General features: G+C 58.1%; 1 protein-coding gene across 1 annotated transcript in view; it reads left to right on the forward strand.

Annotated features, from left to right (window-relative positions):
* Positions 1-14,720, forward strand: part of SYNDIG1 (synapse differentiation inducing 1) — a 65,056-nt gene that overhangs the window by 25,966 nt on the left and 24,370 nt on the right. Inside the window, exon 2 of the mRNA XM_031434349.2 lies at positions 12,261-12,819. Coding sequence (XP_031290209.1) covers positions 12,340-12,819 — 480 coding nt within the window. The 5' untranslated portion in view covers positions 12,261-12,339. The remainder of the gene's footprint in view (positions 1-12,260; positions 12,820-14,720) is intronic.

A 14,720-nucleotide genomic window follows, 5' to 3' on the forward strand; every position in this document is an offset into this window, starting at 1 on the left:
ATCCGGGCATCTGCTGATGGACACCTGGGCTGCTTCCAGGTGAAAACTGCTGCTGTGAGCACGGTGTGCACACGCCTCCCCGAGGCCCTGCTTTCAGCTCTTCCAGATAATTACCCAGAAGTGGGAGTGCTGGGTCGTGCGTAGTTCGGTTTCATTTCTGAGGAACCACCTTACTGTTTTCTGTGGTAGCTGCACCCTTTGACGTGCGCACCAGCAGTACACAGGGGCTCTGATTTCTCTGAAACAATGGTTACTTTTGCTAGGATAACAAAATACAAAGTAGTGGACGAAAATAGCAGTGAGAATTCCCACGCCCTCAGCTCGGGGCCTAGCACCGCATCCGCGCCCCCAGCCTGCCCCCGAGGCAGCGCATGCCCACCCGCCCCTCCCGCCGCCCCGCCGCCCCTTGACGCCCACTTCTGGCTCTGCGCAGTGGCCTCCGTGCTTCGGGAGGGTGGGCTGTGGCTTACCTGGGGCCCAAATTCAGGGCACCAGGTCCCGTCTCCTGCCCCCGCGCAGCCGTCCAGGGGTGTAGGCTTCGGCTCTCGTCGGTCACTCTTGTCGCTGCGCCTGGACACGTCTTCCTCCTGCAGGAGGAGGCGGCGGGCGGCACATCTGCCCCTCCCTCCCTCGTCCCTGTGCCTTCCCGGCGGGGTTGACGGTGTCCTTGCCTTTCCTGGAGCGCGTGAGTCCAGCTCAGCGCCTGTGCCAGACCCTGAAGTCAGGTGCCCAGGCCGGGCCTGGCTTGCTCCCAGGTGAGACACGGAGCCAGTCACTCAGCCTCTTAGTCCTCAGTTTCCGCGTTGATGGAATAAGGATAATGGGAGAACCTGCCTCGGGGTCGTTGTGAAAATTAAACGGAACAAACCTCATCAGGGTTTTAGCTCCATGCCTGACGTGCAGGGAATGCCCAGCGCTTCGTGGCCAAGACGATGGTGATGATGATGACGGAGACCTGGTGACCTTTAAAATCTGTTTCTCGTTACATAGATTCCAGCTGCTCAATTATCAAACGCTGTCGCCCTGATTCTGTAAACCCACGTTGGGTGAAACACTGTCTCCTCCTGACCGGCTGCCAGTGTCCGACCCGCGGTGCCCGAGAAGCATTCTCAGTGTCTCGGTCAGATGGGCTCTGTCTTCTGACGTCCGTGGCTCCCCAGGAGAATGGGGCCTTTGGTTTTCGTGTGTGTACACGACGGAGTTCTGGTAGCTTTTCCGGTTTCCTTCTGGAGTCGCTAAATGACCTTGTCTGGACCTCGAGGGCGAACGTGTGCCTTCTCCCAGCGTCGCGGGGGTCGCAGTGTCGCGTTTGCTCTCTTTCCCGCTCTCGGAGGCGGCCTCCGTGGAGCCCAGATGGCGGGTGGGGGCTGGGCAGCCTGGGCAGGACAGCTGGGGCTTCTTTTCACCCATTTCTGGAGTTATTCAGTTTCTTTTATCCCTGTTTACCCGCTTCCTTAGTTTTCCGCTGTCCTTTTTTTCTGGAGTCAGTGTACAAGCTCCTTATTCAGAGGGCACGTGTGAGCTGAATTCTCTGAGTGCTGGAGGACTGATCGCCATCATTCTGTCTCCCTTTTTTCTGGGCTCACACCTGAACGCTTGCCTGCTCGGGTGCGCAACGTACAGTTTTCCTCCCAGCTTTGAAGGCTTTACCCCCGCTGTCTTTCTGGCCTGTGCTGTCCTAGTGGGAAGCCTGCTGTCAGCCCACGCGCCCCCGTGCCCTCGGCCACACCCCTCCTCCCTCCACCTGTGTTTTGTTAAGTGTTGGCTACAGCTGTCTCTCCAGGAAGACCCGTAACATTCGTTTAGCAATAGTTTAATGCCGTCTTCGAGAGAGGGAAGATCATCAGCGTGCCAAGCGGTCCGTCCGGAGTCCGGAGCCTGGTGGGGTCCCGGGTGCCCTGCCCTCCTCGGGGCCACCAGCGGGCGGGTTGCGGAGAACCACCTTGGTGGGTCGTTCTCTGCGCTGTGCCTCCGGTCCCTAGTCCACTGTCTCTGACCCCTTCTCAGTCGCCACCTTTCCCTCTGTTGTTACGACTTTGTTGACTTGGGGGTTGACGCATCCTGTTTAGCCTTTATCATCCTAAGTGACGCGTTTAAGGCTCGCTTCCTGCCGGGTCTCCCTTCGCCGGCACTGCCAGACTTTGATAAGTAGTTGGTCTTCATCTGTGGCTTTTCCGGCACAATTCAGTTCTCAGTAGTTGTGTATTTTGTTATGATTCTTCTTCGATCCATTGGTTGTTAAAGTGTTTCTCTTTTTTCTTCACTTCCAAAGAAGAGTGGTTTTATGAAGCGTATTGACTTACATCAACCGTGTTGTGGTTACAGAACGTGGTCTTCAAGGTACTACCTGTGTGCGATGTGGTGGCACTTCCTGGCTTGGTCCTTGATCCACTTCTGGAAAGGAGGGAGGGAGGGAGGGAAGGTGAGGAGAAACAGGAAAGGAAAGAACACCTGGGCCGGGAAGAGTCTCCTCCGGTTTTGGGCGCAGCCCTTACGCACGCTTGTTGGTCAAAACTGTTGTGTTTTTGACGAAGAGGCCGCATTATCCCCGTCGATCCTGCCCGGGAAGCGGTGGCGCGAGCTGCTGTGTGCCCGGGGCGTGCGCGGGGCCAGGCGGGAGGCTCTGCCCGGGCCGTGCTGGGTGCTGGCATCGCCACCGCCTGGCGTCTGCTTCATTTAGACTCACTAAGCTCCTCCGGGTCATTTTCTGCCCAGGACTCTCCTTGTGCGTCTTCCCATCCCTTTGCTTTCAGTGCTTCCGTGCGTCTCCGGTAAACAGCATACGTCCGGATACTCCTTCAAATCCAGAGGGAAGGCTCGCGTTCGCTGCACTCCTCACGAATCAGCGCCGCTGCGAGCACCGACGGCTTTCACTGCTGGTCTCGGTCTTTTGTGTTTGTTTGCCCTGCCTTCTCTTTGCAGGCGTACGCATTTTTCTCTCTCCTGGTTTGAAACGCGTGTTCTGTTTGGTCGTTATCCTTGAAATCTACGCAGGCACAGTTGACCTAAGTCTAAAGCTGAATCATTCAACACGCCTCCGTTGTCTTCCTGCTGCCCGGCGGCCGGGCAGCCTTCGTCCTCCAATGTTGGTTGCTGAGCAAACTATCTGCCCTGCCCCTCCAGCTGCTTTTACGGTCTCCCTGAATGTCGTGTCTGTCGGTCGAGTGCAGCATGTGGGTCCCAGCCGTGGGGAGCTTGCCCACTTGCTGAAGGCAGCTCATCTCCTCAAGGGCTTAATCCCAGACTCCGGCTTCTTGTGCCACGTGGATCATGTGTCCCAGACCGTGGAGTCTCTGAGACCCGTCTTAGCATGTCCTCCCAGAAGGGATCTGCATTTGCTTCTGCCAGTCAGGGCGGAGGGTTCACCGCCCCAAGAACCCACCCCCGAACCAAGTATTCAGCTGTGATTCTCCAGGCTCAGGGAGCGGGAGCCCTCGGGGCGTGAGTGCAGGCTTGTGGCTGGACAGTCTCAGAGATGAAGGCGCCCCAGCACCCGCCCAGGGCAGCAGGTTCCCCCACGATCTTGGCCACAAGGATGCTTGCTTGCAAGACTCCTGTCCCTCCCGCTCACTGGAGGGGGGAATACTTCCTGCTGAATCTGTGCTCTCATTCACAGTCTTCTCACAATTCTTTGACCCGTGGGCAGCTCCATGTCCCCAAACCATGGAGTGGGCTGGGGTGGCTGTCGCTGCTGTTGACGGTCAGGGTGGAGGCGGCGTCACTTGCACTGAGGGTGCTGGTGGTGTTCATGGCGGTGGTGGCAGTGGTGGTGGTGGTGGTGGTGGTGCTGTGGGAGGGGTGATGGCCAGGAATCGGTCAGCTTTTTCAATAAGAGCCCGAGAACAAATATTTTAGGGTTTTAGACCACCTGGCCTCTGTCACAGGTGCTCGACTACTCTGCCCTTCTCATGCCCAATAGCCGTGGGCACGTGTGAATGAACGAGGGCACGGGGTGTGGTTCAACAAAACTGTATTTATGGATTTTGGAATTCCTTTTCATGTATCATGAAATATACTTCTTGTCTTCAGTCATTTAAAAATGTAAAAGTCTTTCTTAGCTTGTGGGCTGTACAAATGCAGGCACTGGGCGGGATTTATCCTGTGGCCTGTAGTTTGCCAATTCCTGGCAATGGTGGTGATGGTGGTGTTAGAGATGGTGATGGTGGTGATGGCGGTGGTGGTGGTGATGGTGGTCATGGTGGTGGTGGTGATGGTAGTGATGGTGGTGGTGATGGTGGTCATGGTGACAGTGGTGGTGAAGGTGGTGGTGGTGGTGGTGATGGTGGTGTTAGAGATGGTGATGATGGCGGTGGTGGTGGGGATGGTGGTGGTGGTGGAGATAGTGATGGTGGTGGTGATGGTGGTGGTGATGGTGGTGATGGTGACAGTGGTGGTGAAGATGGTGGTGGTGGTCATGGTGGTGGTCATGGTGGTGGTGGTGGTGACTGTGGTGGTGAAGATGGTGGTAGTGAAGGTGGACACAGAGGAGCTATTGGTGAAGGAGGCTCTTCCCACATCTTCCTTAAAACTGAGATGGAGACTCACAAAGCTGAAGGAAGTTGGCACAAGTTTCACAGACAGCAGTGGCCTTTGGTCTTCTCACTCCCAGTGTCCCAGCATCTCCGCCAACACTCATTGAACAAATCAGCCTCAGGATTCCCGCCCTCTCCCGACGTGTTGTGACGAAGCCCTGCTCCCAGAAGGGGCCTGGGCTGGCTGTGTGAGCAGGAGTCCCAGGCGACCAAAAGTGACGAGGTGGTGAGGCAGCATTTTGCGGTTGTGATGTGGCATCTAAATGTTAAAGACCGATCTGGTTCTGAATGCTTTGGTAACTGTCTCCACTGCCAAATCACAGGCTTTTCTGTGTGTGCTGAAGGCAAATTTTAATTGTTTTAATGAGGATTTGCAGGCAGCTCTTGGGCCCTGGTGGGGACATGTCTATTATCTGCTTGGCAGGAAGTACTGCTGTTTACACAGAAGGCTTCTGACAGAGTCGGAAGGGAAGCCCAGCACCTGGCGTCCTAACGCTGTGCGGACTGAGCTGCGCGAGAGGAGGCTGCAAGGGCCCGGCCGCCAGGCATCCCGGGCGCCCGGCTGAGCGCGTCTCTAATTAATTGAACTCTCGTCATCAGCTGCCTGGATGGTCGGTTCTATTCTCTTTCAACTCGGAGGTGCTGCTCTGAAGGCGTTGCGTGTGTTAAGTGACAGTCACCGCCCCAAATCTTTGGCACATGAGGGTCTCATCAGGCACAGACCTCAGGTCCTGTTTGTGAGCTCGCGCCCAGCCCTCCCTGTCACTGACCTTCACGGCTCCCTGTGGGAGGAGGGGATGGGGGGGCGGGAGGGGGGCCGGAAGAGACAGATTTTTTTTAAAAATCCAAAACTGCTCGCAGGCTCAGAGAAAGGGACAACAGGAGGAGGTTCGAGTTCTTCGCTTGTCTTTCCTTCATTGCTCAGCCTCCGTTTGGAAAGGATGACACTTACCACTCCGGTTTCCAAAACTGTCTTTTGATTTTTCTTCCTAGTTATTTCCTCAGAGCAAAGCATCTGTTAAACATTAGAAGTGAGCTTGAGAGAAATGCAGCGTGGAAGGTACCGTCCCGGTTTCTACGCGGACAGGTCTGGGTATAATTCTGCCATCATCGTGACATGGGGTTCCAGGCCAGCAGCTGCATGCCTCATGTTACTCTGCATTTTGCAATAATAAAGGCATTGATGTTTAAGCCAAAAAAACAGGGGACGCTCAGATTCCTTAACAGCGGTGTTCCTCGTGGGACAGATGCCGACGGAGCGCAGCCCTGCTCAGATCTGCCTCCGACGGGGAAGGCAGAGGTGGAGGCTGCAGCCCGGGCCGCCTGACTCTGAGGCACCAGCCGCGTTGGGGTCGCAGCTCCCCGCTCAGCGAGGAGGCAGGCTCAGGGCCCCCTCCGTCCGCAGGTTGCATGGCCCGTCTGACCATGGGGTTTCTCTGGTCTAGCTGATGTGGGGGAGACCCCCCTCTGCTTGCAGCCACTCTGTTCTGGGCCATACGCGAAATGCTCACAGTTGTGGAAACTCCAGCCACGGACCTGGCTACTCAGAGCACCTCTGTACCACCTGTTGTCAGAGAGACGACGTCGTGATCTGTGCTCTCCCAGGTTGTGCCGCCCTGAGGGTCCTACAGACATCGGCCCCTCTGGCTGCGTCAAAGCAGCTGAGCTTGGAGGGGTCCCAACTGCACCCCGGCCATGTCACCAGTGTGCCCGGGGCTCCCTCCCAGGCCCGTCACCCACACTGTCCCCAGCCCGGCTGCCTGGCTGCCTCTGTGACATCACGGCCCCTGGGAGCCATACTTCAACAACACACACAGCGTCGTTGGAGCAGGTGGCCCAGAGTCCATGACAGTAGGTGTCTGATGTGTGCAGTGGCACCCAGGACCCTCCAGAGAAGCGCCGCCCTTCTCCTGGCCCCCGGCCCCTCTGCCAGGGTCTCCCCAACACCGCCCGTGCCCGTCCTGCCTCTGGGCCTCCGTTCCACGCCGTTCCCTCTGCCTGGAACATGGCTCTGACACGTCGTCACCTGCTGGCTTTTAAAACCCTTTATTATAGAAGATTTCCGACATACATGGAAGTAGAGAGAACTGGATAGCAGACCCCAGGTGCCCATCAGCCAGCCTCGCTGACTATCGACTCACGGCCAACCTCGTTCTCTCTGGAGCCCGCCTCCTCCCTCTACAGGCGATCTTTAAACAAATCCCAGACGTTCAGTCAGCTGTTTCACCTGTAAACACCGTGTAAATGCTTTGATATGAGTCTCTGAAAGTAGGTAGCTCTTTTTTAATCCTCATTATAACCTTCCAAAAATTAGCAACGCCTAAAAAAAATTACATAACATCTCTGTGTCTGCTGTCTAGGCAGCGTCCTCATTGCTCCCTGGTCTCAGTGTGTAACTGTACATGTGCGCAGTGTATAAAAAACAGAAATATGCAGAAATGTAGGGAGACACGTGTGTGTGCACGTGTGCGTGTGAGTGCACGTATATGCCTGTGCACACACACACATACAGTTAAAAAATCTCAGCTCATCTGTTGGAATTAGACCCAAACAAGATTGATATATGCAGTTCGTGGCTCAGCTGCCCAAGTCTGTTAAATCTGTAGACCCCCGTCCCGTGATCCTTGCGATTCTGGGGTCATTTTTCCCGTAGGGGCGTCCCCGTTCCGGCCTTTGCTGGCTTCGTACACCCACGTGTTTGAACATTTGACATGTTCCTCTGACGTCTGAATGTCCTGTAACTGGTAGTTAGATGTGGAGACAAGAAGAAAGTAAGGCTGTGCTGTGCTGTGTCGTGTGGTGTGTGTTCGGCAGGAAGGCCTCTCCGGGGTGACGCGGTTCCCGCCCGACGGCGTCCAGTCCGTGTCTTTGTTCCCACAGGGCTCGCAGCCGCCAACACCCGCCTGGCGCCGCCCGCCCGCCCCTCTGGTCACTGCGTGGCCAGGTTCGCTGCTGATTCCGCAGGAGGCGCCGTGGGCCGACCGCGTCTGCGGCCCGCGGGCCTTCAGCTCAGGTCAGTCTGAGTCGCTGTGACGTCTCTGACTCGCTTTCCTGCCTCGAGTCTTCCGGGGGCTCCTCCACCGGCTTCTGCTCCGCAGCCTTTCGTGGACAAGTCCGATGACAGTCTGATCTCCCGACCCCTTTGAGGGACCCAGGCTTTTCTGCTGAGTAACCGAAGGGGTCCTTGCTTGTTTCCCTTCACCCCTTACTAGAAGTGCTATGACTTAACCGTGGCGGGGCTTCCTCCGGCCGCTCTCCTGGGCGCCGGCTGAGCCTTTCAGCGTTAACTGCAGGATCGTTTTCTCAAGTCCTAGTTGCCGTGTTGGGCCTCGTCCACTGTCTCTCTTCTCCGCAGCTTCCTTTTATGTGCTTGGTGGGTTGTCTTTGCCTTTATTCTGCATTTATCACTTTCTTTCAAAATATTCCCAGAACTTGACACGCACACGGGGAAACGCACGCTCTGGTGCTGAGGTCTGGTAGCGAACGCGTGCGTCCGAGTCCCCTCTGCCTTCCTGGGACGCGGGGACTGCATCTCCCTCCGCACAAAATGGTCCTCTGCGCTGATCCAGGCAGTGCTCTGCGTCCACGTCGGAGCACTTTGTCTGCCGTGGAATTTCATATAAATTGAAGTAGTCACGCTTTTTAATTTAAAACATTTTTCTGTTTTCCATCTGCTGTTTCTCTTAAGGGATGATTCACTGTGTTTATCCAGTCCTGTTCCCTCTGGGTTGGCCTTGGTTTCTGAAATTACTTTGTTTTTTACTTCTGTCTCTTCCCTGAGTTCTGTTCACGTACTTTTCTCAAATTCTGTTGCTTCTGATTACTTCCCCAGTTCTGGTTTCCCTTGTTCTTCACGATTTCTCCCATTTTCCCGACCCTTTTAGCTCTTTGTGAAATGTAGCTCTCCGGGTCACGTGGGCCTGACTTCCGGGCATGTTCGTTGTCCAACTACTGTTACGGCGTAGTGGCTTTGCTTTTCCTTGATCCAGCGTTTGATCTGATGCTGTGCCTCGTGACCGTCAGCAGTCGATAAATGTGTATTTTATTGAACTGAAAGCTGCACTGTTGGGGTCTTTGTGAGGTTTTCACTGCCTCCAGAGAAGCGCCCTCTGACCCCTAAAGCCCTGAGACTCGCGGGCCACGAGCAGGGAGACCTTGATGCCTTCCTCACTCTGCCGCGTCGTCAGCGAGGCCGCTTCCGTGAGCAACGCGCCAGAGACGGCACAGGCGTTGAGCAGCAACGCTGAGGCTCCCTCCCTGCCTCCGGCCTCTCGCCTTAGCCCTCCGTGTGCCCGACAGCCTCGACACAAGGCAAGGCATGTTCCTCACACGTGAAGGGTGCGCGGCTCGCCTGCCGGCCTTTGCTGGTTTCCCTCCACTGCCCGTCAGCGTCCTCGTCCGCCTGTGGTTCCCCGGCCCCGGGGCGGCGGCTCCTGGCGCCGGGCTCCGAGCGAGCCCTACAGAAGGAGGCGGGCGGGCGCGGGCGGGCGCGACATCGGCACCGCATGGCTGGCCACGGCCTCGGCCGCCGCGGGGAGACGCGCCGGGCCCCACCCGGGGACGAGGTGGGCAGCCGCCTGCTGATGCGGCCAGAAGGCGAGTCGGCAGAAGGCAGGCAGCGTCCTGGACGGAGCAGGGGCTGTTCAAGCCGGAATAACGATCGAGAGGTTCTCCTCTTTGCAGCTCCTGGTTCTGTATTTCATAGACTGAGGGACAAGTGAAGTGTTGCCTGTTACATAATATAACCATTGCATTAAATAATTCTGTGTCTGTTACAAAGAGCCGTAGGCGAGCGGCGCGGTCGCTGGGTGAGACTCGAGCGCGCGCCCTGAGGACCCCGGAGGCTGAGCCCGGTCCTGTTTTGTCTCTGGGCTGCTGACTCCGGCTGGGGAGAGGCTCTGTCAGGTCGGAGCGGGCAGAAATCCACACAGGAGAAACGAGCAGGTGGAACTGTGGGCTGAGCTCAACGCACGCGGCAGGCAGGCGGTTCCAGGAAATGGTGCTGAAGGATGCTGACGTGACAGAGATGAAACTCCACCCACCTCAGCCCCTCTGCTCAGATATGCTCGTAATCTATGACACCCCCGCTGAAGGGTTCGCTTCAAGAAGGAAGTAAGTTCCTCAAGAATGTACACTGTTGTATATATTTGTTTTAATACTTTTAAAAAGGTTGCTGCAAACTGCTCAGCAGCAATGTTGTGTCTACAACAGCCAGACCTGCGCTGCTGGCTGAGGGCCCCTCACATCAAGGTGCAGGGAAGCCCCCCTGCTCCTGTTAGTGCGGATTCCAGCTCGGCGGCTCCAGGCCCTGACAGGCCCGGGCGGGACCGACGCCGCGTTCCCAGCCGCAGCTCAGCTCGGGTGGAGACGGAGCTGCGCCTGCCCCAGGGCGCTGGGGCTCCCACCCCCCCCCCGGGGCAGCGGCAGCTCGGGGGTTCTTCGGGGGGGGTCCTCTAACCTGCAACCCTTGAGACTGTTGTTCAGCAGGCGTTCATGGGGTCCGTGCCGCGGACCAGGCGTTAGGGGTGGGAGTAACCGTGGTTCCCTGGTCTTGGGCGCCGGGCGGGGCTGACGGGGAGGTGGCGTTGGTAGCAGTTATGCTGGCAGAGAAGGATGCTGTCGGAGGAACCAGAGCACGGCTGCTGGGGGCGCAGCTGAACAGGGAGGGGAGACTGGCTGGTGGAGTAGGTGACTCCGTCCAGGAGGAGGAACTTGAACAAGTGCCACCGAACGTCAGTTGCGTGATGCTCCCAAGAAGATTATTCTGGCCTTGGTGGGATGTCCACCCCGCACAAGGGCCCGGCTTTGAGATCAGCCCGGCGGCTTCTCCGTGGAAGGAGGAAGATCAGAGAAGCCAGGCGTGTGGACCAGAAACACGTGGATAATCGTGCCGTGCTGGCTGGGAGGTGACCAGGCACAGGGGCCGTGCTCACACACAGCGAGCTTCCCGGGAGCTCAGAGCGCGCTCAGTGGTTCCGGCTCTGACTGCACTGTGTCCCCAGGGACGAGGACATCTCAGCGCACAGCAGGGTCTGCACTGCTTTCTCACCTCTCTTCGTTTGTCACAGTGTCACCTTGGTGACACCCTGGTCACCTGTCAATGCTGTCGAATTGCTGTTTTCCATTTACTCCTCTCTCTCCTCCTCTGCTCAGTCTGGAATTTCAGATTCCTGTAGCTCCCCCCTAAATAAAGCAGCTGTCACGGAAGACAATTCTTAAATCACATAGAAAGTCAGAGCACCCCAAAGCCCCAAGGTGGAACCTTTTCCTACAGAACAGTTCTTACCTTGAGGGAAACTTGCCTCCAAAACGCTTGGCTTGGGTGTCTCCTTTTTCTTAACATTTGAAACTCTAGGAAGGCCCACGATCTAGGGAGAAGCGTTTAGAAGCTGTCTTAATTGTACCCCAGGAACCTGGACGTTCCTCTAGGTTGAGCACCATTGAGGCAGGGAAATTTCCAGTCCGCTTCCTGGGCCCCTGCTGAAGGCCGGTGGCGTGTGTGAGCGTTGAGTGAATTCTAATACGCGCGTTAGAATGTCCTGGAATGTGCGCGTGGGATTCCCTTCGCCTGTGGGGATGTCTGTCCACGCACAGTTAGTGTGGGTCTCCCATCACACATCTTCCAAGTCTGTGTGGGACGTCGGGGAAACCCTTCCTTCCTTGGTGCATGTTGTCTGCTTGGATGAGGAGCCGTGGGCCGGGGGGACCAGCCCCATCTCCCTGTGGCCAGGCTGGTGTGGGGGTCCACGTGGGGGTCGGGGGGGCACCAGCCCCATCTCCCTGTGGCCAGGCTGGTGTGGGGGTCCACGTGGGGGTCGGGGGGGCACCAGCCCCATGTCCCCATGGCCAGGCTGGTGTGGGGGTCCACATGGGGGTCTGGGGGGACCAGCCCCATGTCCCCGAGGCCAGGCTGGTGTGGGGGTCCACATGGGGGTCTGGGGGGACCAGCCCCATGTCCCCGAGGCCAGGCTGGTGTGGGGGTCCACATGGGGGTCTGGGGGGACCAGCCCCATGGCCCCATGGCCAGGCTGGTGTGGGGGTCCACATGGGGGTCTGGGGGGACCAGCCCCATGTCCCTGAGACCAGGCTGGTGTGGGGGTCCACATGGGGGTCTGGGGGGACCAGCCCCATGTCCCAGTGGCCAGGCTGGTGGGGGGGTCCACGTGGGGGTCGGGGGGGCACCAGCCCCATGTCCCCATGGCCAGGCTGGTGTGGGGGTCCACATGGGGGTCTGGGGGGACCAGCCCCATGTCCCCGAGGCCAGGCTGGTGTGGGGGTCCACATGGGGGTCTGGGGGGACCAGCCCCATGTCCCCAAGGCCAGGCTGGTGTGGGGGTCCACATGGGGGTCTGGGGGGACCAGCCCCATGGCCCCATGGCCAGGCTGGTGTGGGGGTCCACATGGGGGTCTGGGGGGAACCAGCCCCATGTCACCGTGGCCGGGCTGGTGGGGGGCCCACGTGGAGTCTGGGGGCAGCTGGGACCACGGGTTTCTCTCGAGCTGCAGTGGTTCCAGTTCCTGCAGCGTCTCCTTCATCTGGAAGCAGAGACTTTGCAGAGGTGTGTGGAAGGCTCTCGCTGGCCGGGTGCCTGGGGAGTCCTCCTGAAACTGGCAGACGAGGGAGCGCCGGACCAGCGACGCGGCCACGCCGAAACAACTCGGGTGTGGACAATGGGCAGCTTTTCAGGTGTGGTTTTCTTGTCTCATCTGTGTGTCCTCCTCCTTCAGGAGAAATGGGCCCTGTGAGGCGAGCGTGACCCTCGTGTCCAGCCCTCCAGCCTGCCTCCCGGCCGGCAGGGCCAGCGCCATGGCCAGCGTCCTGGAGCAGGAGAGCGTGCTGGTGCGCAGCAAGCTCAGCGAGGCCGGCAGGAGGAACGGCTTGATCAACACCCGGAGCTTCACGGCCGAGAGCAGGGACGGCCGGGCGTCCGTGTACCCCGCACACCAGTGCCAGGGCGGCCGGGGGGCAGACAGCGCAGCCCCGGCCGCCCTGCACGGCAGCAGGAACGAGCCGCTCCAGCAGCTGCTGGACCCCAACACCCTCCAGCAGTCGGTGGAGTCCCACTACCGCCCCAACATCATCCTCTACTCCGAGGGTGTGCTGCGCTCCTGGGGGGACGGCGTGGCCGCCGACTGCTGTGAGACCACCTTCATCGAGGACCGGTCGCCCCCCAAAGAGAGCCTGGAGTACCCCGACAGCAAGTTCATCGACCTCTCTGCCGAAGACATGAAAATCCACACGCTGTCCTACGACGTGGAGGAGGAGGAGGAGTTCCAGGAGCTGGAGGTCAGGGCGTGCGACCGCCGTGGGCCCTGGGGACGGGCCGCGGGCGGCGTGCGGCAGAGCGCCAGGGTGGGACAGTGCAGAGAAACCAAGGCCTTGGGTGCCCCTCACTCGGAATATTTGTGGAAGACGGAAGGATGGAGGTGGAGGCGAGGTCCAGGCCACAGGGACTCTGGTCAGTGAGGACCCGTGGTTGCGGCCGTCGGGCAGGGCTGAGGGATTAGGGTTGACAGTGCTGCCCACTTGGCGGGGACCCTGCTGTCCCCGCGGCCACAGGGGAGAGTGTCTCCAGCAAAGTGAGCAGGTGAGGGAGGGCGCGTGGTCCCAGATCACATGAGGCTGGGAGTGCATGTGTGGGGACAGCTGGGGACATGTTTGCTGCCATGAGTGGCTTCTTTGGTTTGCTATTCCAGAAATAGCTGACCTGCTGGAAGAAACAGTTGAAGTTGATGGTTTAAGGGCAGATGAGCCGAATTATCTCTGAGTCCTGTCTTCAGTAGACAGGAGGGCGGCCGGCCCCGGACCACACGCTCAGAGATCACACAGCAGCCCCGGGCGGGGAGGGGGAGATGCCGCTGGGTCTGAGCGGAGGTCACACGTCCACCCCAGCCTGGGGCGGTCCCTTCTCTGCAGGCTGGAGCCGGCTCTCCCAGGACGTGGGGCGGGAGGGGGGGCCGTCGGGAGGGAAGGGCCTCAGGAGGGAGGGAAAGGAGGTCTGTTTGTGGCTTTGATGGGTGAGTGCGTTTCGTAGGTGGAGGGATGCGTCCCCCGCAGAGGACGCAGGGTCAGGGCTGGGGGGCAGGCACATGTGTCCAGGCCTTTCCCGAGGAGCCGGCGCGCTGCTGTCCGAGGCGGTTAACCGCCCAAGTGCTCTGGGTTGAAGAGGAAGGAGACCAGGCAGTGCTGGTGGAGACTCAGTGGAGCCCGGGAGTCACCTCAGGGCGGAGACCCAAGGGCAGGGGTTTTAATATAAAAAGTGGGTGTTTAGTTCCAACAAATGCTTTTTCTGTGTCATCACGGTGGCCTTTTGGGTCCCTTACTCTGTGGACGTGACCATTTCATTAACTGACTTTCATGCATCAGACAGTCCCTACGTTTGGGGACGAACGCCCCGAGGCCGGGGCAGAGGACCCCCCCCCAAGTACCGCTGGGCTCTCCGTGCTGGCGGCTCAGTGGGGGCTTTGGTTTCTGCGCACGAGGCTCTTGGTCTGCAGTCTTCCTCCCCCGTGTCTTTGTCTGGCTCTGGTGTCAGGGTGGCCTGGCCCCCAGGCTGACCCGGGAAGCGGCTCCTCTTCTCTCCGCAAGACCCTGCATCAGTGTTTTTTCTTTTCGAGTGTGTGTCTGCCGTCACCGAGACTCCTCTGCGCCGGGCTCTTCTCTGCGGGAAGATCTCCGCTTTCTGGTCAGACCTGTTTCTTTGTTGCTGTGAAGAAAATCTTCAGGGTTTCCTTTCTTCTTGGCTCAGTTTTGTCATTTGTGTCACGCTAGGAACTTGCTTTTTAGCGACGTCGCCCTAACTTATCGGCATAATGTCATTCATAACTTTCCATTTAAGTCTTACTTTCTGTACAGTTGGTGACGTCTCCTCTTTCGTGCCTAATTTTGGTGAGTTGAGTTTTTCCACTTTTCCCTCGGTCAGTCTGGCCACAGGGTTATCAATTTTGTTCACCTCCTCAAGCCACTGACCTCTGGTTCCTCTTGACTTGCCTCTGGCTTTTCTGTTTTCCACTTCAATGATTTGCACTCAGATATTTATGATTTTTTGCCTCTGTTTCCTATGGGATAAATTTGTTCTTTTTTAATCTAGTTTCTTTAGGTAGGACCTTAGTTCTCAGTTTGAGATTTTTTTTCTTCTGTAATACATGTACTTAAAGCTATAACTTCCATAGCAGCACTATATACAA

This window comes from Camelus dromedarius, chromosome 18 (assembly GCF_036321535.1).
Source record: "Camelus dromedarius isolate mCamDro1 chromosome 18, mCamDro1.pat, whole genome shotgun sequence".
Classification (NCBI taxonomy): Eukaryota; Metazoa; Chordata; class Mammalia; order Artiodactyla; family Camelidae; genus Camelus; species Camelus dromedarius.